Source organism: Cannabis sativa, chromosome 4, assembly GCF_029168945.1.
Source record: "Cannabis sativa cultivar Pink pepper isolate KNU-18-1 chromosome 4, ASM2916894v1, whole genome shotgun sequence".
NCBI lineage: Eukaryota > Viridiplantae > Streptophyta > Magnoliopsida > Rosales > Cannabaceae > Cannabis > Cannabis sativa.
In genome coordinates, this window is record NC_083604.1 from 81,181,793 (window position 1) to 81,207,724 (window position 25,932).

Consider the following 25,932-nt stretch of genomic DNA (forward strand, 5'->3'; position numbering starts at 1 on the left):
TTGCAGGTCAAACTCATAAGTAAAACATTAGTAAAATTAAAAGAAAAATAAAACTAAATTAGTACTAAAAAGATAAAAATTTGAAACAACAAAATTAATACTAAAATCAAAAAGAAAAACTAAATTAGAACAAAATTTAATTTTTAATAATATTACAAAATTTAATCTAAAAGAAACAGATTAGAAATAAGCAAAAAAAATTAACCAAAGTAGAAGTTAGTATAATTTTATGTAATATCAATCTTTATACAATTCCCCGGCAACGGCGCCAAAAACTTGTTGCTATAATTTTAAACACTACGCAAGTATACGCAATCAAGTAGTAAAACTCACACAGGTGAGGTCGATCCCACAGGGAATTGGATTAAGTACCACTAAATTATACTTATTATTCTATTTGGTAAATCAAAAGCAATTATTATTTAAAAACAGTAAAATATGAAAGAAATTCAGAAAACTTAATAACGCAATTTAAAGTTGAGCAAGATGAGACAATAGGGAGGAGAATCCTGTTGTTGTTTACCCAAATCGTTAATGCTTAATTACTATCCTATTCTTGGAGTGAATGACAGATTATGAAATAACCTAGCTCCTTTCAGATCTTCTAGATTCTAAATCACATGTTATCTAATTAATTCCTTAATTAAACTAACATGAAATCAGCATTAAGTAATAATCTACTCGTCACATAAGTCATGTAAATACTTTCGTTTCACATAGAACATCGATTATCCCAATTTTAGCATTCTCAATTCTCACTTTTCAGATTTCGAATTGAGATCATAAAGCATGCACAAGGTGATCAATCTTAAACATGAAATTAAACACAAATTAAGATAATTTCACAAACAAGAATGGAGGAATGGTAATTAAATATTAACTAGGCAAAACATTAAACAACAATCATCATCCTCCCTAAATGGGAAATTTAGTTCAGAAACAAATCCATAACCATTCCTAAAGCAATATTCAACATAAATAAATTAAAGAGGAATAGAGAAAGAAACTGTTGGTGGATGAATCTGGATCTTCACTTTGATTTCCTTTGCTCTTCTTGCCTCTTTCTGCTGTGTTTTAGGGTTCCAAATCGCTTCCCTTGACTTCCAATCGCAGTTTTCTATTTATACTTGAAATTTAGGGTTCGATGGACGAAAATACCCCCGGTCCGTACGGGATCTCGCCGCGGCCATGCTTCCTCTCGCCGCGGCGAGATTATGCCAAATTCAGCCTCTCTCTGTTTCTCGTATCTCGCCGCGGCGAGACTCTTCATCGCCGCGGCCAGATATGCAAAAACTCAAAAATGAAGGTTTTTCTTCGGCTCAGCACGTCTTTCAGTGAATTTCTGCACCCGAGACCTCTTTTACTCCAAAGAACCTGAAAACATAGAAAACAAGCGTAATTCCGTCCCAACACAGCTAAGAATGCACATAAATCGGATCCATAACATAGGCTAAAAATAGCCTAACACACATCACACTAATCAGCAGTATACAACTATCATCAAGCTTATTGCCATTCCTTAACTAAAACAAAAAACTAAAACAGAAAATTAAAATGCAGAAATTAAAGTGCGGAATTTAAAATTTTTAAGTCTCTCCCCCCAAACTAAATATTACATTGTCCCCAATGTATACAGTAATATGCAGAGAGAAGAAACTTACCTGAGACCCTATCAAAAAGGGTTAGGTGGACCCTTTCCATCCAAAAGAGCCCTCGTACTAAATGAAGAAAATTGACCACCATTCGTGTTGATTTTAGAGTTTTGCACAAGAGTAAACTCACCTTCAGAACTACCACACATCAATCTTTTCCAACGACGCTGAATCGTTCGAAGTCGCTCTTTAGGCTTTGCTTTCTTCTTATCAGCTTTAACAAAAGAACCCTTCACCATCTCAATCTTGCAACAGGTAGGAATGTCGGTTGGGGCAAAAACATTAAAATTGACCTCTTCATCTTGCACTCTCAACTTTAACTCTCCCTTTTGAACATCTATTAATGCTCGGCCCGTGGCTAAGAATGGCCTTCCCAAAATAATGGGAATAGTTGAATCTTCCTCCATATCAAGAATTAGGAAATCAGCAGGGAAGATAAACTTACCAACCTTCACCAGTATATCTTCAATTATCCCACGAGGATGAGTCAAAGAACGATCTGCCAGTTGTAAAGTCACTGTTGTAGGCTTTGCTTTTCCCAATCCTAGCCTCTTGAAGACAGACAAAGGCATTAGATTAATGCTTGCTCCTAGATCACATAGAGCTTTAGTTTCCACCGAACCCCCTATAGAGCATGGAATATTGAAACTACCCGGATCTTTAAGCTTGGGCGGTAGTTTCTTTTGCAAAATGGCGCTACACTCCTCAGTTAATGCCACTGTTTCATAGTCCTCCAATTTTCTCTTCTTATACAATATCTCCTTCATGAACTTCACATAACGGGGCATTTGTTCCAAGGCTTCAGCAAAAGGAATGTTGATGTGTAGTCTTTTGAAGACCTCTAGAAATTTTGTGAACTGCTTGTCTAGATTGGTCTTACGGAGTCTCTGAGGATAAGGTATCTTTTCATGATGATCAATACTGATTGGTGGGGACTGTTGTGGTTGTGTTGAGCTATCAGTAGCCTTCTCTACTGTTGGTGTTGGGGTTGGCACTGGTTGAACTTTAATCTCCTTATTTACATCAATTGGTTGTGTCAATTCAGGCCCATCATACTTCTTACCGCTCCTCAGGGTAATTGAATTGCAGTTTTGCTTAGGATTAATTTCAATTGTACTAGGCAAATTTCCTTGAGGACGGGTTGCTACCTGAGTTGCTAGTTGGCCCATCTGAGTCTGCAGGTCTTTAATGGAAGATCTAGTTTCAGTCATGAATTGTAGCAATAAATCTGTCTGCAAACCAGAATTTCCACCAGAGGTTTGTTGCTGATTAAACTGTTGATTCTGATTCTGGTTCTGATTTCGTTGCTGATAGAACCCACTGTTTCTTCGGTTATTACCCTGGTTGAACCCATAATTGTTGTTATTACTCTGTGAAAAATTTCCAATGGCTTTAGCTTCATCCATTGGCAAATCATCTACATCTGCTTGACACTCTGAAAAGTGGTGACTTCCTCCACATAACTCACAAACAACTTGGGCTTGTTTAGCTTGCCCTGCAATTATCTTTGTCAATGCTTCTACCTGAGCTGTCAACTTAGTGATGGCATCCACCTCTAACACACCAGCTACCTTCTTTGATTGACTCCTCTCAGTTGGCCACTGTTGATTGTTTAGAGCCATCTCCTCCAATAGATCATAGGCCTCATTAGCACTCTTCCTCATAAAGGCTCCTCCAGCTGCAGCATCTATTAAAGTTCTTGTATTTCCTACCAACCCATTGTAGAAATTGTGGACCAGCATCCACTTCTCTATACCATGATGAGGGCACTTTCTGATTAGATCTTTAAACCTCTCCCAAGCCTCATGGAGAGATTCATTGTCTTGTTGGCAAAAGTTATTGATTTCTCCTCTCAGCTTTGCAGACTTGGCTGGAGGAAAGAACTTTGACAAGAATTTCGTTGCCAGATCATTCCAGGTGGCAATAGAGTTGGGTGGCAAGGAGTTTAGCCAACTCTTGGCTCGCTCTCTAAGAGAGAATGGGAACAGTCTCAGTCGAATAGCATCATCACTAACTCCATTAACTTTAAAGGTTTCACAGAGTTCCATGAAGTTAGAAAGATGCAGATTAGGATCTTCAGAAGGGAGGCCACCAAACTGAACTGAAGACTGCACCATCTGAAGTATGGCAGGTTTGATCTCAAAGTTGTTTGCATCCACTGCCGGTGGCCTGATACATGACTGCACTCCCGTCAGAGTAGGGAGAATGTAATCTCTCAAGCTGCGGCCATTAGCTTGATCTTCTACTGCGCCACCATTGTTACCGTTGTTGCCTCCATTGTTTGCAGCATTGGCAGCCATGATGTCTGAAGTTTCAGCAGTTGCTGAAACTCCCTCTTGCCTCTTGTTCTTTCGGTTTCTCCTACAAGTTTTCTCGATTTCGGGATCAACTGGTAATATCACTGCTTGTCCTTGACGGCGCATACACTTATGATTCCTGAAATAGATCAAGAAAATATTGCAAGAAAAAGGTTAGAAAAATCAGCAAGAGAAAATATACCAAAGTAGAAGTTAGTATAATTTTGTGTAATATCAATCTTTAAACAATTCCCCGGCAACGGCGCCAAAAAACTTGTTACGAAAATTCTGTTTATTACGCAAGTGAACGTATCAAGTAGTATCTCACGCAAGTGAGGTCGAACCACAGGGAATTGGATTGAGTACTACTAAATTATAATTATGATTCTATTTGGTAAAATATTAAGTTGCAATTTTAAAAGTAAATAACTCAGAAAATTAAAGAGAAAATTAACGAAGATTAATCAAGATGAGAGATTAGGGAGGTGAATCCTGTTGATAAGTTACCTATGTTAATGCCTAATTGCTATCCTTATCTCAATGTGAAAGACAGATTATAAATTAACCTAACTCTTTTTCAGATCTTTTAGGTTCTAAATAATATGTTCTCTAATTAACTTCTTAACTAGATCAACACAAAATCAACATTAAGCAATAATCTATTAGTCACTAGACTATGTAAATACTTTCGTTTTACATCAAAACCTAGACTATCCAAATTTTAGCATTCCTAATTCTCACTTTTCAGATTTCGAATTAGGATCATAGAGCATGTAAAAGGTGATCAAGCTTGCACATGAAATTAAACACAAACAAAGATAGTATTCACACATAAGATGAAGGAATGACAATTATTTATTAACTAGGCATAAACTTAAACAACATTCATCATCCTCCCTTATTGGGAAATTTAGTTCATAATAACTCTAAAAACATCCATGATTAATTCAGAAATAAAAACAAACATAAAGAAGAATAAAAAGGGTAAAAGAAAGAAACTAGAAGGTGGTATTGCTCCGGGTCTTCAAGATAGCTTCCTCTCCACTTTGCCTCCACTATTAGGTCTGTTTTTGCTTGCCTTTGACCTTCAATGTCGTATTCCTTATATAGGGATAAGTGGTGAGCCTCCAATTGAGTGAAAAATCAAAATTAGGTCAAATCTGCGATTTCCGTACATAGTCGCGACTAGCATTTAAGCTGGTCGCGACTACAGGCAAAACTCGAAAAACCGAGTTTCTGCCTATCTTACGAAGTCACGACCAGGGTCGCGACTAGGAAAAAGGGTCGCGACCAGGCTCATCAGAGGTCGCGACTACTGATGCTTCAGGAACCGAATTTTCCAATTTTTTCCAAGTTTGTCCCAGTTTTTCGCCATTTGACTGAATTCGAACTTTAACACCCCGGGAACCTGAAATAATGAAAATCAAGCGTAAAACTGCTCCAAAAGACACCAATAGACGAGATAATGCTAACTTTAAAGACCCGAAATATAGGTTAATTATAACCTAACAGTATACACTACATATATCAAGCCAATATATACATATTTCTTTTTATATAATATTTTAATCAACTGCATCTTTTTCTTTCCAAATTCCTAATAATCAGTATTTTGGGTTTACATGCTTTTTCATAAATTTTTATTTAGTAAAAAAAAATAATAAAACATTGATTTCCATTTTAAAAGATGAATGAATAATAAAGTGTGGCATTAATTAGGACATTAATCAACAAAATCAGATCCACAGATCATTATTATAATTATAAATGTAAAATTACTGTCGTTTTAATTAGAGATTGTTTATTGTTATTATTGTTATTTTTTTTAAAAAAAATAATAATTCTATTAATAAGGCCTCTGAGATAGAGATGGAAATTGGGCGGTTAATGTACGAGGAATGCAATCCCCGCCCCCATCCCCGCTACCTATTTATACCCCCATCCCCGTCTAATAACCAACGGATTCGAGGTAGGGGAATACCCATCGGTTATGGGGAACCCATCGGGTATCCATTAAGGTAAAATGAAAAAAAAATTAATTTAAAATAATTGAAAAAAATAAATTAAACCAATATTCTCACAAATATTTATTATGCATTCATAATTCATAAAAGATAAAAGATAAACCTACTTAAAAAAAAGTATAACTTAGTAGAAAATAAAAACTAAATATGTTTCAAAGTTTGAAAAAAAAAATCATAACCCAAATATAGGATCATAGTCTCATACCTCTCAAGCCTCCCAACAAATTAAAAAGTAAACAAAGATGAAATCAAGAATCGAGAAGAAATATCTTTACACATGTAATCCACAATGATCATCAGTTTACTATCGTCATTAGATCTTCTCATAGGATATATAATTTTGATTATGGATGATAATCAAAATAATTTTGATTATCAATCATATATATACCATATATATGTTAAGAATAAAAAAAAAATTATATATATATATATCTATATCGGGGTCGGATATGGTGCGGATAATATTTTCCCCGCCTCCGCCCTATCCCCGCTTCGGGTATTGAAATTGTCCCCCACCACCGCCCCATTAACCACCAAGACGGGGAATCCCCACCCCATTAGGGGCGGGTCCCCGCGATTACCCATCCCCGCGGTATAAATTTCCATCTCTACTCTGAGATCAATACAAATATAATCTATGGAAATAAATTGGGCGAAAGATCCAACCATCAAACTCCAAAGATTTCTGAAAAAATGAAACAATTTATAGAGAATTATTAGCTTGGTTACAATAAAAAATAAAAATATGAAAAAATAACTTTCAAACATGAAAAATATTATTAATAACAAAAGTAATTTATAACATAAATATTTAAGTTTAAATCTCAATTATAAATAAATATATAAGTTTAATTTTTAACGGTAAAAATACCTAACTTATAATTAAGAACTTCTGTAGGTACCTGACTACGTGTTAAGTAAATTGCTACGTGACAATTCCTGATTGATCCAAGTCATTAAATTTTTATTTTTTTAAAAGAATAATTAGTTTTAAAATACCAATAAGAAAATAGTGTGTGGATAATGACTTGACATTTAACGGTTATGTACCTATAGAGTTCAAAAAATATAACTTAAGTATTATTATCGCCAAAAATTATAAACTTAGGTATTTATTTGCAATCAAGAGTTAAACTTAAGTGTTTATAACGTAAATTACTCTTAATAACAATACCATACTCATTACATACATTCATCTTATTGGAAAGAGAGTTCATCAGGCGCACATCGTCAGAAAAAATATGTGATATGAGTGTAACCCAACTACAAACAAAGGAGAAGACCATAGAGAAGGGTTGAAGCCTCCACCACATGAGGCTCGAGCATGTCTGATGCAAGGGTAGCAGTTGACCATAGAACCTTTCCATTATTCTGAGACATTATCGCCCCCAAGCTAACTTGCCACCTTTCAAAGCAAGTACTCACATCAACAAACAAATTATATGTAACGTCCCCGCTTCAAGCCTTCATTGGGCCCTTACATCCACGAAATGATGACTCTTATACACGGGTACGTCACTCTGGCTACTTCTTGGACTAGCGACTGGCCCTACAGACCAACACGAGTCTTTCTTGCGTACTTTGTCCTCACTCCCCCGCTTCCTAAGAAAACTTCTCAGGAGGTCACCCATCCTGAAATTACCCCAGGCTAAGCATGCTAAACGGTGGAGTTCTTTCAAGATGGGCTACCAGAAAAGAAGATGTATCTTGTTGATATAGGTAGTACCAATCAATTCATTTATGCTCTCTTCAACTATGTAGTCCCATATCTACACAACCTCAAAATCATCACACTTGACCTTCCCCCAAGCGATGTGGGATTGCACAGCTTACCCGCTATTTCCCCGTACGGATCACGGGACTACTGACTGTCACATTATACTCCCCCAAAATACAACTCAAGAACCACCCTCCCTATGTGACTAGAAGTATTCGATGATGAGCTCACAGGGAGCAACGGTTCAAACTAATGTTGGACTTCATGGTAACGCTATAGGTAGCTAAGAGCCCAACTACTTACTAGATCATCATAAATCAATTTCTTATCATGATGTATAAAGGTATTATCAATTTGTTTTTTTTCCTAGTGTACCTCTACTAGAGCATCTTCAATGTTATTTTCTATTTTTTAGTTTGAATAGTTAAAAAGTTAAAATAGAGAACTATTTTTATTGTTGTCACTCCAAGTATACTTTCTACTATAATTAGTATGTGATTATTTAAATAATATTTTATAATTTGAATTTGTTAAATATAAATTAGTTTTATAAAATAATGATAAAGTAATAGTATTTTAAGTTTTATAAAAAAAATTATTAAAAAAAAGTAACCAGCTGTCTACATTTAGAGAACTCTTATCAATTTTCTATTATATAGAGTAATTTTTGAGGAAATTACATGGTATACTCACTATACTTTACTTGTTTTAATTTTTACCTCTATTTTTATATCCTTTAAGCTATACCCACTTTTATAGATGATGTCTCCATTAGACCCTTTAGGTTATATGTTAGACTTAAGTAGAGAGTGAGGGTATAATAGACAATCCACTCAAAAAAGTGGGTATATTTTAATAAAATATAATATGAGGATATTTTTGATTAATGGATACAAAAAAAGTGGTGCTTTTCAACTTATCGCGTAATTTTTTGTATGATTGAAGCTTATTTTTGTAAGAGGTGGCAAATGCTCTAAAAAAACAGAAAGTATCGTTAGAGATGCTCTTACACTTGGGCCGGCCCAATTGGTTGAACTGACCGGGGCCATAATTTGACCACTCTACACCTTCCACGTGTACACAATTTTTAATTTATTTATTTTAGTAAATTTCCAGTTCAGATTCAGAATAGTGGGATTTTCAACGAGCGTAATTTAAGGGATGAGTGACATCACTCATATTTGGTCCGACACGTCGTTCGTCCCAATGACACGTGGCGCAATCACATCGGCTACCGACAACAGACAATCGCGGCGCACGTTGCTAACATGCGCCTACACTCCTGTCAATTATATATACTAAACTAAGCACCTCTCTCCTCGCTCTCTCTCTCTCTCTCTCTCTCTCTCTCCTCCGCTTCACTTTGTTCTTCTTCTTCTTTCTCTCTCTAACCAAAAACCAGAGGAAAAATTCTCGGATCGTTATGAGGCGAACTGAAATGTCTCCGTAAGTATCCTCTGCATCATTTTTCTTTGATTCAATACTCGTTGATTCTGTGTTAGTTTCTTACGTTACGGATTGAGCTAGCTCGAACAAGAACCAATTATTTCGGTTCTTGATTTGATGTATTTAGCTTAGTTTCATTATAAATGTATTGATTATTGTAGATTTGTAACAGTAGAAACTTTGTTTGTAAGCTTGGAATCAGTTGTTGATGTAAATTTTGGATGTGAATTTTTTGGGTTGTTGTTAATTGATGCAAAAGAACAATAAAAATTGAAACTTTTAATGTGATCCGCGAAATGGGGAGGATTTGGTGATCTAATGAGACGTCGTTCGGCGACGAGTGTTCCGTCCGAGCAAATGGAGAAAGGGACGGGGAAGAATCAGCATAATCGGCTTTGTTGTTTGGTAGCTTTATCTGCTTTTTTCTGGATTTTGTTGTTGTATTTTCATTTTGCTGTTCTTGGTCGTAATGGTGTAGATGAATCAGTCAAATTACAGCCTGTTTCTGTTGATAACATTGATTCATCTGTTGTTGTTACTCATGTAACTAGTGGCAGTAATCTTAAATTTCCCATTCCTCCAAAACCCACCAGAAGTGTAGCTAGTCCTCGAAAAATGGCTAACCCTCCTCCAAAAGTGGTTACCCAAGTTCATGAAAAGGAGGCTTTTCCTTTCATGAAAGCAATGAGAACCATTGATAACAAGAGTGATCCTTGTGGTGGGAGGTATATATATGTTCATGAACTTCCTTCGAGGTTTAATGAGGATATGTTGAAGGAGTGTAGGAGTTTAAGTCTTTGGACTAATATGTGTAAGTTCACTACTAATGCTGGACTTGGTCCTCCATTAGAGAATGTTGAGGGTGTGTTTTCGGATACAGGTTGGTATGCAACAAACCAATTTGCTGTTGATGTCATATTCAATAACAGGATGAAGCAATATGAATGCTTGACAAGAGATTCATCTATTGCTGCTGCTGTTTTTGTACCCTTTTATGCTGGTTTCGATATTGCTCGGTATTTGTGGGGATACAATATTTCGACAAGGGATGCAGCTTCACTTGATTTGGTTGATTGGCTTATGAAGAGGCCGGAGTGGGATGTCATGGGTGGCAAGGATCATTTTCTTGTTGCTGGTAGAATAACTTGGGATTTTAGAAGATTGTCTGAGGAAGAATCGGATTGGGGTAACAAGCTTCTTTTCTTACCAGCTGCAAAGAATATGTCTATGCTTGTTGTTGAATCAAGTCCATGGAATGCTAATGACTTTGGCATTCCATATCCCACATACTTCCATCCAGCAAAAGACGAAGATGTATTCGTCTGGCAGGACCGAATGAGAAAGCTAGAGCGAAAGTGGCTCTTCTCTTTCGCTGGTGCTCCACGTCCTGACAATCCCAAATCCATCAGAGGCCAGATTATTGATCAATGCAAAAGGTCCAAAGTTGGGAAACTGTTGGAATGTGATTTTGGGGAGAGCAAGTGTCATTTACCAAGCAGTATAATGCAGATGTTTCAGAGCTCTCTTTTCTGCTTACAACCGCAAGGCGATTCCTACACTCGAAGATCTGCTTTCGATTCAATGTTAGCCGGTTGCATTCCCGTCTTCTTTCATCCGGGTTCAGCATACACACAATACACATGGCATCTCCCTAAAAACTATACAAAGTATTCGGTTTTCATCCCAGAAGACGATATTCGAAAGAGGAATATCAGCATAGAGGAAAGGCTTCTTCAAATCCCACCAGAACAGGTCAAGATCATGAGGGAGAATGTTATAAGCCTTATCCCAACACTTGTATATGCAGATCCTCGCTCAAAATTGGAGACCCTCAAAGATGCCTTTGATGTTTCTGTACAAGCAATCATAGACAAAGTTACTAACTTGAGGAGAGACATCATTGAGGGTCATACAGATGAAAACTTCATTGAAGAGAACAGTTGGAAGTATGCTTTGTTGGAAGAAGGACAACGTGAAGTGGGACCCCATGAATGGGATCCTTTCTTCTCCAAACCAAAGGGTGAAAACAGTGAATCCACTGATAAATCCGCAGAGGTTGCGAAAAAATCATGGAAGAATGAGCAGAGGAATCAAGCATGAAACTGAGGTAAACTATATACACAACAGAAGTAGCAACAGTAACAGTTTATAAAGTAATGCTCTTAGTATATGCAAACAACAGTTTTAGAAGTAATGAGAAATCTTTCTTCTTAGTTTTACTGTCTTTTGTTATGACCTGAGATCTTTGTTAAAACCCAAAACATAGATTAAAATTTTAGTTTCATATACCATATATTATTATCATTATTATTTTTTTTCTCTTATTAATTATTGCATAATATGTATTCTATTCTGTTCAGGCATTCTTTTTGATGTATTGTAGTGTTGAATTTTCATCTTCCATTTACTGGAAATAAAGTTTGATATGATGAGCTTTTCAATTTTCTTTTCCTTTTTTGTTATATGATGGATTTTGGAAGGTAAGAAGAATACTAATAATAATTCCCTCTCTTAAAAGAAAAAGAATAATATATTTAATTAAGTTTGTTGTAGATTTGATTACTGTCCATCTTGTATATATGGCCAATTCCTATTGGAGAATCAACATGTACTAATTAATTAATTAAGCTTAAACTCACTAAATCACATGCATGCATTCATTCATTGCCTGAAAGCTGTATTTGAGTAACATGTTTTATTATTTATTTAATTTTGGAGGGGACGCGTTGTTGTTGTTGTTGTTGTTGTTGTGATACTACTTGTTTTTTTTTCTCTTGAGTCAAGAGAATGGAAATCTCAAATCTTGTCTTGCTTCTGATTAAATATAATAATAATAATAATAATAATAATAATAATATTGTCCTTAAATATGGAATAGTGTTAGATGTGTTTACAGAAAAACGATCAGGCAAAATATGTATTTTGTGGGTGTTTTTTGTTTTGTTTTATTATCTTGATAGTTCATTCATACCCATAAAAAGCTTCTTGTCATTTGTGCTTGTTGTCGTTTCAGAATTTTATTTTTTGTGTTGATAGTTTTCTTCGATGGTGTAGTTTATCTTAGCATATGATATATAATATAACTGATGTTGTTGATTCTGAAAATGTCGGTGATTTCCAAATTTTATGTCGTTTGTTTTTCAATTCTAATTTTTTTAGTCATATCATAATAAAATAAAGTGATAATAGAAACACAAGTTGTTTTTTTTTTTAAATAAAATTCCAACTGCAGCCGCTTAAATTGGTTTTATTAGTTACACACTTTTCTTAGAAGGTTTTAAGTTCGACTCTCCCAATCTCATAAACAAAAAAAATTGACAGAGAGAAGTTCATAAAAAGCATTCTATAGTCTAGCAATAATATTGGCAACTTGATTTGTAGAATGTTTAACTAAATATATAAATATAAAAAAAAAAAATATTAGTCTAGGAACTCAACACCTCATTACACTGGTGAATAACTTGGCCAAAAGATGAGAGCATTTGTATGTATATTGCTTCTTACAGCTTGAGTTGCCAGGAGAAAACTGATGAAGATTCAACCAGCTAAGGACCTCTTTGATCTCCGAGGCCTCTGCCAGCTCCGGCCGAATACTACCCTCCCAACGCCGAGTACTAGTAGAGTAGACACTTTATGAGATGAAGAGTCTTTAACCACAAACCCTGGATCAAAATATTTGAGTATATAGAGTACTTAAGAGCATGTTTGATATTGTTTTCTGTTTTTTGTTTTCAAAAAATTGTTTTTAGAAATAATAACAAAAAATAGTTTTTGAAGTTTTTAAAAACAAGTCATGTTTGGTTAGTGTTTTTCAAAATTCTTGTTTTTTGTAACTTTGTTTTCTGAAAACAGTTTTCAAAAAACAAGGCCAAACAAGCCAAATTGTTTTTAAAAAACAATTTTTCAGTTTTTAAAAACAAAAAACAATTTTTTAGTTATGATGTCAAACATGCACTAAGTTTTCCTAAAACAATAAAATATATTAAGTTATTTTTTTTAGATAAAAGTATATATTCTATTAGTAACTTTGCAGTTATTATAAATGATAAATTAATTTGTCCCTAAATTATTATTTTCATTAAATTGTACCTTTTAATTTTTTAAACACTTTCGAAATAATAATCTAAAAGTATAATGCTTGTTATGCTGGTTTGAATTATCAATGTTTTCTTGTGATTATCTTATTGTAATTCAAATCATTTTGTAAAGGAAAAAAAAGTGTAAACTATTGCTAAAATAAGTTAAAAAAATGTGAAAACATTAAGTGTAAATGTTTAGCAGCTATGTAAGCTCTTTTGTTATGTTTTTGGATATTGATATTGTATCTATTTTTAGTAGTTTTCTATAGTTTAGAAAAAAATTAAGGTCACAATTTTTTTTTTTTTTGAATGGAAATAATTTTATTAAATAACCATCTCTGCTACCAAAGTAGGTAACAAATCAGTTGGAACAGACTCCAAACTGAAAGTGCAATCAGGGTAGAATATAGAGGCTCGGGCAAAGCTATGAGCAACCATATTAGCTGATCGTCTTACAAAGTAAATACTAACATCATTTAAAAACTTAAGCATGTCCTTACAAACATTCACCACTTGACCAAACATGGATCTCATCTCAATTGTGCTTCGTAAGGCTTGAATCACTTGTAAACAGTCTGTCTCGATACACACATTTGTCCAACGTTTCTTCTTGATCCAGCTCAGGGCCTCACGGATTCCCATGGCTTCGGCTGTAGCAGCAGAAGCTTGGCCTTGGAACAGTTTAGTGCAGCCTTCAATTAGTAGTCCTTGTGTATCTCTAGCAACTAGACCAACTCCAAATTGTCGGTTTTCGTTAAACATAGCCGCGTCAACATTTATCTTAACACTATTATCATATGGAGGCACCCAACACACAGCAGCATCTTCGGCTAAAGAACCCGAAAATGTAGTCTCAATGACTGAATCTTGTGCGTTTTTCCATTGGTTAAGGAAGGTTTTTGCTGACGTAACAATGTTATCGACACCGACTATTTTATTTTGCCACACCTTATCATTTCTCGCGTTCCAAATCGACCAACTCAAAGCCACCAGCAGCTCTCTTTTTTCTTTGTCCAGCTGCTGAAAACTGTTAATGCACCAAACCAGAAAAGTATCTTCTTGTTGTACTGCAGTGCCTATTCCTACTCGGTCCCAGCATCTCTTAGCAGCAGGGCATGTAACGAGTGCGTGCAAAGTATTGACTATCAATGGTATTTAATACCATTAGGAACAGAGTTTTGCTAATAATTAGTAATTTTTTATAATAATTATCAAATTAAAAGAGTATTGTCTGTAGTCATAGGCATAGTTTAGTGGTTCCACATTTTTTCTCCGAAGGAGATGTCCCAAGTTCAATTTTCCCTCCTCCAATATAAAAAAAAGAAATAGTATTATTATAAGGTAATAGCGGTGTTTATGTGGCACCTTATGATTGATTAACGATATTTTATAAAAATTAATATATTAAATTTTATAAAATTTAATACTTAATTATACTAATAAAAAGCACGTGCTTAGCATTCTTTTCAGTATCATATCGCTATTAGTATAATTAAATATTGAGTCTCATATAATTTAAAAAATAATTTTTTAGAGAATATCATTAATAGTAAAACATATTTCAATAGCAATGTTCATATGTATAAATTTTTTAAAAATTAAGGGGAGGGTTACAGGTAGTAAGGATGAAAAAGCATGTGATTGGGAGACCAAACTTAAGAGCGTGTCCATAAATGCACTTTCAACCATGCAATTTAATGCAAACTAAGCTACACTCACAATGTCATATCTCTAAAGTACACAACAAAATACTCAAAACATCTCATTACATATCAAATCACAACAACATCAAAGAACATTCATCAATTTCTTCGTGTGTTAAAGACTTAGCCAAGATATCTCGTGAAGTTCAAAACTTAGAAACATAATAAAACAAGCTCTCTTTTTTAGCTCCTCAAACCTTAAGCTCTTGTCTTTCTCTCTCTCTCTTTCAACAAAGGATCCTCGTGATTTAGAGCTCTTATATTTCACGAGTTTCATACTCAAAGTTCAGAAAATTCCCAGCTCTTCAATTCTCTTCTTCTTCTTCAAATACCCCCCAACATTTCTTCTACCAAACCATGCTGATTCATCAAACTCAAACTCAAACTCAACTCACCAACCATGAAATCCAAACCCCATTTCTTATTTTCCATCATTTTCTTTTCTTTGGTTTCTCACCAGGTAGCAAACACTACTACTCTCCAAACATACATTGTTCAGCTTCACTCACAAGGCATGGCAAGCTCTCTTTTCACTACTAAGCTCAATTGGCACATTTCATTTCTTGAACAATCCATTTCCTCTGATGATGATGAAGAACAAGAACAACACCCTTCTTCGCGTCTTGTTTACTCTTACAATTCAGCATTGGAAGGTTTTGCTGCTCGGTTATCAGAATCCGAGCTAGAAAAGCTGCAAAAGTTGCCTAGTGTGGTAGCAATAAGGCCTGACCAAAGACTACAACTTCAAACTACTTATTCTCACAAGTTCTTGGGATTAAGTCCAATAAAAGAAAATGCTTGGTATAACAAAGCAAGGTTTGGAATCGGAACCATAATTGGTGTGCTTGACACTGGTGTTTGGCCTGAGAGTCCTAGCTTCAATGACTATGGTATGCCTCAGGTTCCAAAAAAATGGAAAGGGGTGTGTCAACAAGGCGAAAACTTTAACACCTCAAGTTGTAATAGGAAGCTCATTGGCGCGAGATTCTTCATAAGAGGCCATAAAGTGGCTTCAAGTTCAACATCAGCCTCAGTACCAGAGAGTGTTATGGAGTATGTTTCGCCAAGAGACTCACATGGACATGGCAGCCACACTACTTCCACTGCTGGTGGAGCTTCGGTTGCTATGGCTAATGTGTTAGGGAATGGAGCTGGAGTGGCGCGAGGAATTGCTCCTTATTCTCATGTTGCAGCCTATAAAGTTTGTTGGTACAATGGTTGTTACAGCTCTGATATCCTTGCTGCTATGGATGCTGCAATTTCAGATGGAGTTGATGTTCTGTCACTCTCTCTAGGCGGTTTTCCCATACCCCTTTTCGCAGATAGCATTGCCATTGGAAGTTTTCGAGCAATGGAACATGGAATCACTGTTGTGTGCGCGGCTGGAAACAATGGCCCTATTGAGAGCTCGGTAGCTAATGAAGCGCCTTGGGTTGCTACCATTGGAGCAAGCACAATGGACAGGAAATTCCCTGCTGTAGTTCAAATGGGAAATGGCCAAACTCTCTATGGAGAATCTCTTTATCCAGGGAACAGAATTTCGGGCTCTCAGAAAAAGCTAGAGATAGTTTATGTCAACGAGGAGCAAGGGAGTCGGTTTTGCCTTAAAGGGTCTCTTCCAAAGGCTCAAGTGAGTGGCAAAATGGTGGTTTGTGATAGAGGAGTTAATGGGAGATCAGAGAAAGGTCAAGCTGTGTTGGAAGCTGGTGGATTAGCTATGATTTTGACAAATACTGAGCTGAATTTGGAAGAAGATTCGGTTGATGTCCATGTTTTGCCTGCAACTTTAGTTGGTTTTGATGAATCAATAGTCTTGAAAACTTACATAAACTCAACAAGAAGACCAATGGGAAGAATCAAGTTTGGTGGAACTATTATTGGCAAATCAGAAGCACCTGGTGTAGCTCAGTTTTCGGGTAGAGGACCGAGTTTTTCTAACCCTTCAATCCTCAAACCAGATGTTATAGCACCCGGGGTCAATATCATTGCTGCTTGGCCTCAGAACTTAGGCCCCAGTGGCCTCCCTGAAGATTCCAGGAGAGTTAACTTCACTGTCATGTCTGGGACATCAATGGCTTGCCCTCATGTAAGTGGCATTGCTGCTCTTATCCGTTCTGCTCACCCAAAATGGAGCCCTGCAGCTGTTAAATCCGCGATTATGACAACTGCTGATGTAACTGACCATTCAGGAAAACCAATAATGGATTGGGACAAACCTGCTGGAGTTTTTGCTGTTGGCGCTGGACATGTTAACCCGATAAAAGCTCTTGATCCCGGGTTGGTTTATGACACCAAACCAGATGAGTATGTCACTCATCTTTGCACACTTGGCTACACAACATCAGAAGTGTTCTCAGTTACTCACAAGAATGTAAGCTGTCATCAAATTCTGATGATGAACAAAGGTTTCAGCCTTAATTACCCTTCCATTTCGGTTATTTTCAAGCATGGAATGAGGAGTAAGATGATCAAGAGGAGAGTAACAAATGTGGGGAGTCCTAATTCCATTTACTCACTGGAAATAGAAGCACCACAGGGTGTTAAAGTTATTGTCAAGCCTAAGAGGTTAAGATTTAGACACAAAAATCAGGTTTTGAACTATAAGGTATGGTTCATATCAAGAAAGAGAGGTGATAAAGACAGTGTGAGCTATGCACAAGGGCATTTGACATGGGTGAATAATGCTCATAGAGTTAGAAGCCCCATATCAGTGACATGGAAGAAACAAAATGACCATAATGAGTGAATGTTTATCTGTTATTGATTTAGAAAAATCCTGAGATTTGTTTGTTGACTCGGAGGATTTGTTATCTTCAATATTTGAGGATGGAATTTACCATCAAGATTTTAAGAATATTAGCTATGAGTACAAGTCTTCTTCATTAAATCATTATAAACATTTTCCTTGCTTCACTTTTGCCTTTATAATTTCTTAAAGTACTAGAAATAGGAAATGCCACTACAGTAACTGGAATACACAACAAAAGAAATTAGTGATAAAAAGAATGAGAATATGGATATGAGTAAGAACAACAAAATTGGTTGATTTCAAATTGAAAGTGAAGTAGTTTCACTTGTCTTGATGACAAAAACAAACAAAGAAAAGTAAGTTGAACAATTATGGAAGTGTAAAAAGGCAATGAAAAAGGATATACAACATCTTATTTTTTAATGAATTGTAAGCCATTTGCATTAGAATATCTCTCCATGAATCTCATGAACCTATCCCAATCTCTTGGAGTCCTCATTATGTACTTAGCTTCAATACCAGCAGGTTTTCCATTCACAAATTTAGCACTTACATCAACTGATTGAAGAACACCTTCTTCATCAATCATGTAAAACCCAGTTATGTCACCAACTTCACCAGATGAATCGAAAACCGAAGGCTGATCAAACTTGAATATAGCCATACCATTAGTACCATCTCTTGATTTTGTTAGCCTCACATCTGGTATTGTCTGTTCATCAGTTCCTTGGATGAATTGGATGGTTGGCTTTACCATCATTATCATGGAACCAGGCACTTGAGCATTCTGTCTTAACCGAGTCCATCGGGGGCGAGTTAGTTGCAAAGATTGGCCATTGAATGTGGAGTTTGAACTTGCTTGGATGGACCATGATACTTTACCTATTAAAACAGCAAAAGCATCACATTAGTTCTGATTTCATAGGCTTGGATTATACAATGTTGGATCCTGTATTTTTTAAAATAATAGACTGAGCTCAATTTTTGTCAAAACATAACTTAGTAATAAAGGTGTTATGATCAGGTTGGTTACATTTTTTGTATTTATTCGCGCTAAAAACAACTTGATGAATATAGGTTTGATTTGTCATTTAACAAAATAGAAGATTTAACAAGTGTATGAATCCATTTGTCATAACATAAGCCAATATTGCACCATTCTTCTATGTCTAATTTCATCAATAACAGCCAGAAATCAACATACACAAAAATCCCAGAAATCCTCAATTTCTAAGTTGCTTAAAAAGAAACCATTCAATCATTCTCAGTTGCCCACAACCAAGAAAACATTAAAGTTTAAACCTTTTACAATCTAAACCAAATTACAAGTACTCATGTTACCCTTTTGGCTCCTCTACTCATATTTGCACAAAAAGAATTAAACTTTGAAAAAATAAACATGATTGAGCTAAAAAAGAAATCAGCAAAAACCACAAGACAATGTACTGAGAAAAGACTGACCTGAATAAGAAGGTGGTTGAAGATGATGAATGTAGTGAGAGAGTGGAGAAGAGAAAGCAAGAGATTGTAAAGTAGCCATTGCCCAGAGAAACTAAGGAAAGAGAAAAGAGAAAGATGAGTGATTTACAGTGAAGAAGAGGAGAGGAGAGTTGTTGTTGTTGTTGTTGTTGTGGAACAAATATGGGTTTTTGAAAAGGCATGGTGTGGAACAAGGACAGCCACACTTTGTTGTTGTACAAACACATTCTTAGCTTTCCCAAAGGATTGGTTTGGTGTTGCCATGAGATTGCAATTTGCTTGCCACTGGCTACATTATGGTACTCATGACCATGCAGATTGCAGAGCTTACAAACCACTCATTATTCTACACGTGGCTACATTTAGTTTTTGTGGGCTTTATCAAGTGATGGGCTTAAAGGCCCAATTATAAATATGGGCTAAATTTTTTGACACAGTACGAGTACGATTGGGTATGAAAAAATATGTGTTTAGGCACGATACAGCACGACTCAAAAAAATATAGATTTAGACACCACAGTCGACACGACACGTAAGCACGAATAAATTAGTTCAAAAGCTTAACACATTAAAATGTTCAATAATTTAATAATAATAATAATTATAAATATTTATTTATCAATTATAATTATTTTTTATTTGTTGGTGTGTAAATATTATTAAAAAAAGATATAAAAGTAACTAAAACTATTAAATACACTTATTTTAGTATTTAACTCAATTATAATAAAAATGCAAAAATATAAAACATAAATTTGAGCATATATAAAAAAATAGGTTGGTCTATTTAAGAAAAACGAGTATGCCCAAATAAAACACTATACAAATCCGAGCACATTACGAAATTACCACTTACGGGTTGCGTCGAGCTTATTCTGTAAAATTGTTGTATGGCACGGCACGACACATATTTTTTTTACAGTCCAGCACGATACGACCCATATTTTAAAAAGTACTAAAAATATGAATCGAACTAGCACGAAACACACCTATTACAACTATCCTTTATGATACTAGAAAGGATTATAGGGGTATTGAAATTAAGGAGTGAAGAGAAGAAATAAATATGTTTCTCGGATTTGCCTTCTCATAATGAGAAATTATAGTGGGATTTTAGAGTACACGTGGCAATATTATTGTTTTTTTGGGCTTTATCAAGAGATGGGCCTTGCGATTCTTTAAAAAGAAAGGGGATAAGTTGAAAAATATTTTTTTTTTTTATCCATTAATCAAAAATATTCTCATATTATATTTTTTAAAATATACCCATTTTTTTAAGTAGATCCAATATATCCTTACTCTCTACTTAAGTCTAGCATATCATTTACATTAATCTAAGGGATCTAATAGAGACATCATCTATAAAAATAGGTATATCTTACAGGATATAAAAATAGAGATAAAAATTAAAACAAATAAAATAAAGTGGATATACCATGTGATTTGCCCCAATATAACTCTTTAGGATATACTAGGAAGGATTATGTGGGTAATGAGGTGGAGAAAAAATAAATTGAGAAATTCTTCGAAATAACTTGTTTTTTATTTAATTGTGAAAAAAAAATTAGTGAAGTTTTAATAATGTGTGTATGCTTTAATACCTTGATTTATATATTCTTTTCTTTCTCTCTTTTTTTTTTCTTTTTTCCATTTTTTTTTCATTCTCTTACTTACTTTTCTTTTCGCATTCATCTTCTCTCTTTTTTATTTCTTTTTCTTCTCTCAAACTTTAAAAATAATTTTTGATCATACTGTTACTTGGATGAGCCTAAATAAATATCATTGAGATCTACTCTTCAATATGAACATTTCAAAATATGAGAAATATATTTTTTTTTACTATTTCAAAAATATATATATATATTTAGTTACCAATATAGTGATTAATTACTATTTTACAATTTTTTTAAATTTTAGTTAACAATCATTTTAGAATATTATTAATTAAATTATATTATATTATACAATAACTAATTAAGTTTCAAAATAACAAAAAGATATATAAAATAATCGGTATATAAAAATAGTAGCTTGTTATATTATATGACAACTTATTAGTTTCGAAAATATTTTTTAAAATTATTTAAATATATTTAAATTATAATCTACGATAATATAACTTAAAAATAATTAATTAGTTACTAACATGTTTACAAATAAGTTTTTAGAGATTAACATTTATAAAATTATTCCATTAATTAATCTATAATACTAAAAGTAACCAATCCATTATCTAATTAATATAAAAGTGTTACATTTACACCTAAAAAACCCACCTACTCGACAAACCAACCAACTCGAAATTTGAAAAAAAAAAAAAAAAAAAAGAGTTTTAAGAAATTATAGGTCGGGTTCAGATTACAACCGATTACCCACCAGGTCGGGTTCGAATTTTGAAATTGTGACACCCAAAAACTCAGGTCAAACCCGAACCCACCTGGAAAACCCTTTTTTATATATATATATATATTATACAAGAACCTCCCCCCCCCCCCTAAAAATTGTAAAAAAAAAAGGTGATATTTAAAAAAATGTAAAAACAAAGTGAAATTATGTGTAGTTTTATGATAAATGTAAACAAATGTGATTTTTTTTTTCAAAAAACAAAGGCCCAGCCCAACTCAAAACCCGGTCCCAACCCACACTCGACCCACCTGATACTCGAAAACCCGCTCCATCACACGAGCGGATTCGATTCCTACAAAACGCAAACCCAAAACCTGACACCCAAAAACTCGAAACCTGATAAAATTCACCAAATGTTCACCTGTATAATGGCAATGAAATTACATACCACATCATGTGCAATTAGCCATAATGATCAATTTTTTTAATTCACTTCTTATGTACATTCACTTATGCTTTACTAGAGTTTCATTCCTTTGAAGATGATTACATGTGATCTAAAATTGGTTGAATCAAATTTGTTACTAACCCCTCAAGTGAAGTGGTTTTTATCTAAAAGTAATCTATGAAAACTAGTAATTACATATCATATACAATATCTAATATTTGGAATAATACCATGTTAGGTTCACTTTAATATGTATCCATATATCGTAAAATTGGTTAAAATTAATCTTATGATTTGGATTTTGATCATTTTGTAAAGAATTTGATAATTATTTTTACATAAAATTTGGAGGGTGAACATATTATTATTATTATTATCTTTTTTGATATTGAAAGAAGAGATTCTAATTTTAGACTTTCTCTATGAGAAATTCTAATATTTCAATTATAACATTCAAATTATAATTATTTTTTAAATAAGAAAGTGAAAAATAGCATAAAAGAGGTCAATCCCCATCCTCAATCACCATAAACTTTTTTTATATATACATATAACTAAAAGAGATTACGTGGTGCAGATCTTTTTCTCACTCTTTCGGTTATTTTGACAATTTTGAAGATCACGTGTCAGTTATATGAGTCTGATACCTTAAATTCTTTTAATTAAGTTTTTATCACACAAATGATACCACCTATATCAGATAATTATTAAGCTTTTTTTAATCCCTTCAAAAGAAATTATGGTAAATTTAGAACTTTTCATCTAAATAAAGAAAGATGTTAGTAAAAACAATCTTTATCATTACACCACTCAACATGTTCTTTTACTATAAGCTTAAAACACCAAACCCAACCACTAAACTAACATAATGTCAAAATAAGTATTTAACAAGAACATAAAATCAAAATGAGATTATATCATAAAAGTCATCCAAATAAATAATGTGATATATTGATTAAGTAGATCTAATAAGAGGCATACATAACATAGTGTGCTGAGAAAGTCCAATAAAAACATTATTATTATTTATTTATTATGTTTTTTTTTAAAAAAAAAAAAAAAAGTGGGTCCCAAAAGGTTGTGGGCTCCACAATAGTTGCATGTGCCACACGTGCAATGACCAAAGTTGTGTGTGTGAGAGCCTTTTTCCATAGCCATGTGAAGGCCCATCTATGATACTAAATATGGGATTTTCTTTTTCATGAATAATAATCATAAAAATTAATGGATTGATTGATTGATTAAAATAAAATAATCCCATTATAAATAAGTATAAAATTATATAGAAAATAAATAAAAAGACCAAAATATTCTCACTCCAATAATAGGCAAGAAAAAATAAAAGGGGGCTTCCCAATGAAGCTGCTAATTCACATGGGTTCCCTATCTGTTATATCTGCACAATATAACTATAAAGTGAATACTTTTATAATCTCCATACCACATCTCACATGTTTGCATGTGACCAAATTTTTAATTTTATTTATTTTTTCCAAAAATATAAAAAAAAAAATAATTAAAAAAAAAAGAGTTTGTAAAATAATTTTTTCTTTCATAAAATTGTTAGTAAGTATTTATCAATTTAATTATTAGGTAAATTGCTAGGGTTTTATATACTTCATGTTGGATTAATTGTATTTTTGGCCAGAGCAATAAACTTTTTTTTTTTTTTTGAAGAATACTAAATTCATAGATTAGCATTCTAAAATTAACATTTTTTTCGTCTAATAATTATACTAATAATAACAATAATTCTAAATATTATTAATGTTCTTTAGTATTTATCTTCATATACTTTCTCTTGTTTCCTAATAATTTCTTTTAATATTATAAAAACATAAAAATTCCTATTATACAAATTACAAAACACCATGTTATGCTATTTTTTTTGGCTTATACTCTCATTGAAAGGACAAATATTTTCCACTTATCTTTCAATTGAAATTTTTTATTATGTATAAACAATATCTAATCAAATTTGTCATATATATACAAATGAATTTTATTTATTGATTTATAATAATATAACTTATAATGGCAATACCATACTTTTTGGTATTGCCCACATCAAAATGTTCTTAGATACAAAAATGTTTGTCTTAGTGTTTTTGAGTTCACCTTCATAACATGGAAAGATTCTTTTTCCTCAATTATAACAAGTGATTAATTAAAACTATGTTTTTTTTTCTTAGGTTTATTATTAGCTGGATAAATGGGTAAAATGTCTACATGATCTGATTATGCTTTAAAATATTATTCAAAAACATTGTGGTCATTATTTAAATATATATACTAATTGGTTCCAATCTAATCTCAAATGGGTTTTTGATATTGATTATTGTAGAACTAATATGAATATAATATATAGTATATAATGTCATAATGGGTGTGACAATAGTTATACTTTACACTTATAATAATTTCTGAATTTTTGTCATACTTAGAAGTTACCCTTTACCAACTTTGGCAAATTTTTTTCTTTTTGAAAATGGTATCTAAATCATTAAGCCATGGAGCTTTGTACCACTTTCACACGTTTGCTAGGACTCAAAAAGAAAGATCTCAATTACCAAAATCTATTCTTTTCTTAATAAGCTTTTTTGGGTTTAGTATTGCTTTGGAACCATTTTATGACTTTTTCTTCACTTTAAAATATTCCTATAGAAAAACACTTTATGTTGCTCGTAGTTAATAGACATAATAAATACGGGGGTGTTTGGAATGGGTTAATGCTAACAAGGGAAAGGTAATGTGAAATATTATCTTGTTTGTTTTGAGTCTTTAGCCTTGGAATGTTATTCCCTTAGTATTATAACTACCATTGAGGAGGGTAATGTTGATACTTTAAAAAAGGGTAGGATTGAATCATTACCTTTTATTATATTAATTTGAATAGAATTTTTGAATTAATTAATAAATTTAAATACCAATAATATTATCATTTATTATAAATAAAATATTACAGTATATATTAAGTTTGTGAGATCGGTTTTTTTAACTGAGTTATTTTTATATTATTAGCAATAATATATGTATATTCATTATACATAAATTTTATGCGGATAGTGTACACATAAATGACATAGCAAACAAAAATAAATAATATAGTGAGAAAATATATTAAAATATTCATTTTAATTAATAAAAAATACAATAAAATTTAATAGGGGCTTTTTCATTTTTACATTTCAAAACAGCTTTTTTTTTTTTTTTTTTTCATTTTTACGAAATTCTACATAGAAACTTCTATTGCAACTAACGCTGCAACCTAAATTGCAATAAAAAATCGTATAAAACCCATATTGCAACTAGCGCTGCAACCACTCTAGAAACCCAAACCGTAAATTTGAAAAAAAAAATTAAAAAAACAGTATATGAGATAATTCTCCAATTTAATATTTACTAATTAATAAATAAATTTCTTTAATAAATTATTATTTTATTTTTATATGTAATTAACATTAAATAAATATATATAAAAAATATTTTTATTTTAATTTTTTAAAATAATATATAAGATTCCTGTACTCAACCAAACACTTTAATTTGATTAACAGGAATATGATTACATATTACCTTACACAACCAAACACAGTTTACACATTTCCCTATAATCATATTCTCCTTCATAATATTCCCTATAATCAAATTATTTTGAACACCTCGTACCAAACGCCCCCTAAGAGTAATTTGCGTTAAAAATACTTAAATTTAACTTTCTAGTTATAAATAAATACTTAAGTTTAATTTTTAGTAGTAATAATACCTATGTTATAATTTTAAAACTTCTATAAGTACTTGGCTATTAAGTGTTAAAATTAAACTTAGATATTTATTTAAAATCAATAATTAAACTTAAGTATTTATATTATAAATTAATCATAAAATAATATTTTGAAGTTATTTAGCACTTTGGTCTAGTTTTGATATTTTTTTGCAAATAATCTCTAACTAAAATTTCGATTAATTATTTAAACATCTCAATCACT

General features: G+C 33.0%; 4 protein-coding genes and 1 non-coding gene across 5 annotated transcripts; 3 read left to right on the plus strand and 2 right to left on the minus strand.

Moving 5' to 3' along the window:
* Window positions 1-3,404: 3,404 nt before the first annotated feature.
* Window positions 3,405-3,511, plus strand: LOC133037519 (small nucleolar RNA R71). Its single transcript, XR_009687606.1, has one exon. It is a non-coding gene; the product is annotated as a small nucleolar RNA R71 (small nucleolar RNA).
* A 5,329-nt stretch (window positions 3,512-8,840) lies between these two features.
* LOC115713998 (xyloglucan galactosyltransferase MUR3) lies at window positions 8,841-11,580 on the plus strand. Its single transcript, XM_030642498.2, has one exon. It carries the CDS (start codon window positions 9,458-9,460, stop codon window positions 11,237-11,239), a length of 1,782 nt encoding a protein of 593 aa, XP_030498358.2. The 5' UTR covers window positions 8,841-9,457; the 3' UTR covers window positions 11,240-11,580.
* Window positions 11,581-13,542: 1,962 nt separating this feature from the next.
* LOC133037193 (uncharacterized) lies at window positions 13,543-15,323 on the minus strand. The gene is made up of 2 exons (XM_061114057.1): window positions 15,254-15,323; window positions 13,543-14,360 (listed from the first exon to the last, which is right to left on the minus strand). The coding sequence occupies exons 1-2, from the start codon at window positions 15,321-15,323 to the stop codon at window positions 13,543-13,545; spliced, it is 888 nt and encodes a 295-aa protein (XP_060970040.1).
* LOC115713995 (subtilisin-like protease SBT1.2) lies at window positions 14,359-17,834 on the plus strand. Its single transcript, XM_030642497.2, has one exon. It carries the CDS (start codon window positions 15,322-15,324, stop codon window positions 17,665-17,667), a length of 2,346 nt encoding a protein of 781 aa, XP_030498357.2. The 5' UTR covers window positions 14,359-15,321; the 3' UTR covers window positions 17,668-17,834.
* A 107-nt stretch (window positions 17,835-17,941) lies between these two features.
* LOC115714005 (photosystem II reaction center PSB28 protein, chloroplastic) lies at window positions 17,942-19,409 on the minus strand. Its single transcript, XM_030642505.2, has 2 exons — window positions 19,132-19,409; window positions 17,942-18,552 (listed from the first exon to the last, which is right to left on the minus strand). Exons 1-2 carry the CDS (start codon window positions 19,208-19,210, stop codon window positions 18,083-18,085), a joined length of 549 nt encoding a protein of 182 aa, XP_030498365.1. The 5' UTR covers window positions 19,211-19,409; the 3' UTR covers window positions 17,942-18,082.
* Window positions 19,410-25,932: the final 6,523 nt, after the last annotated feature.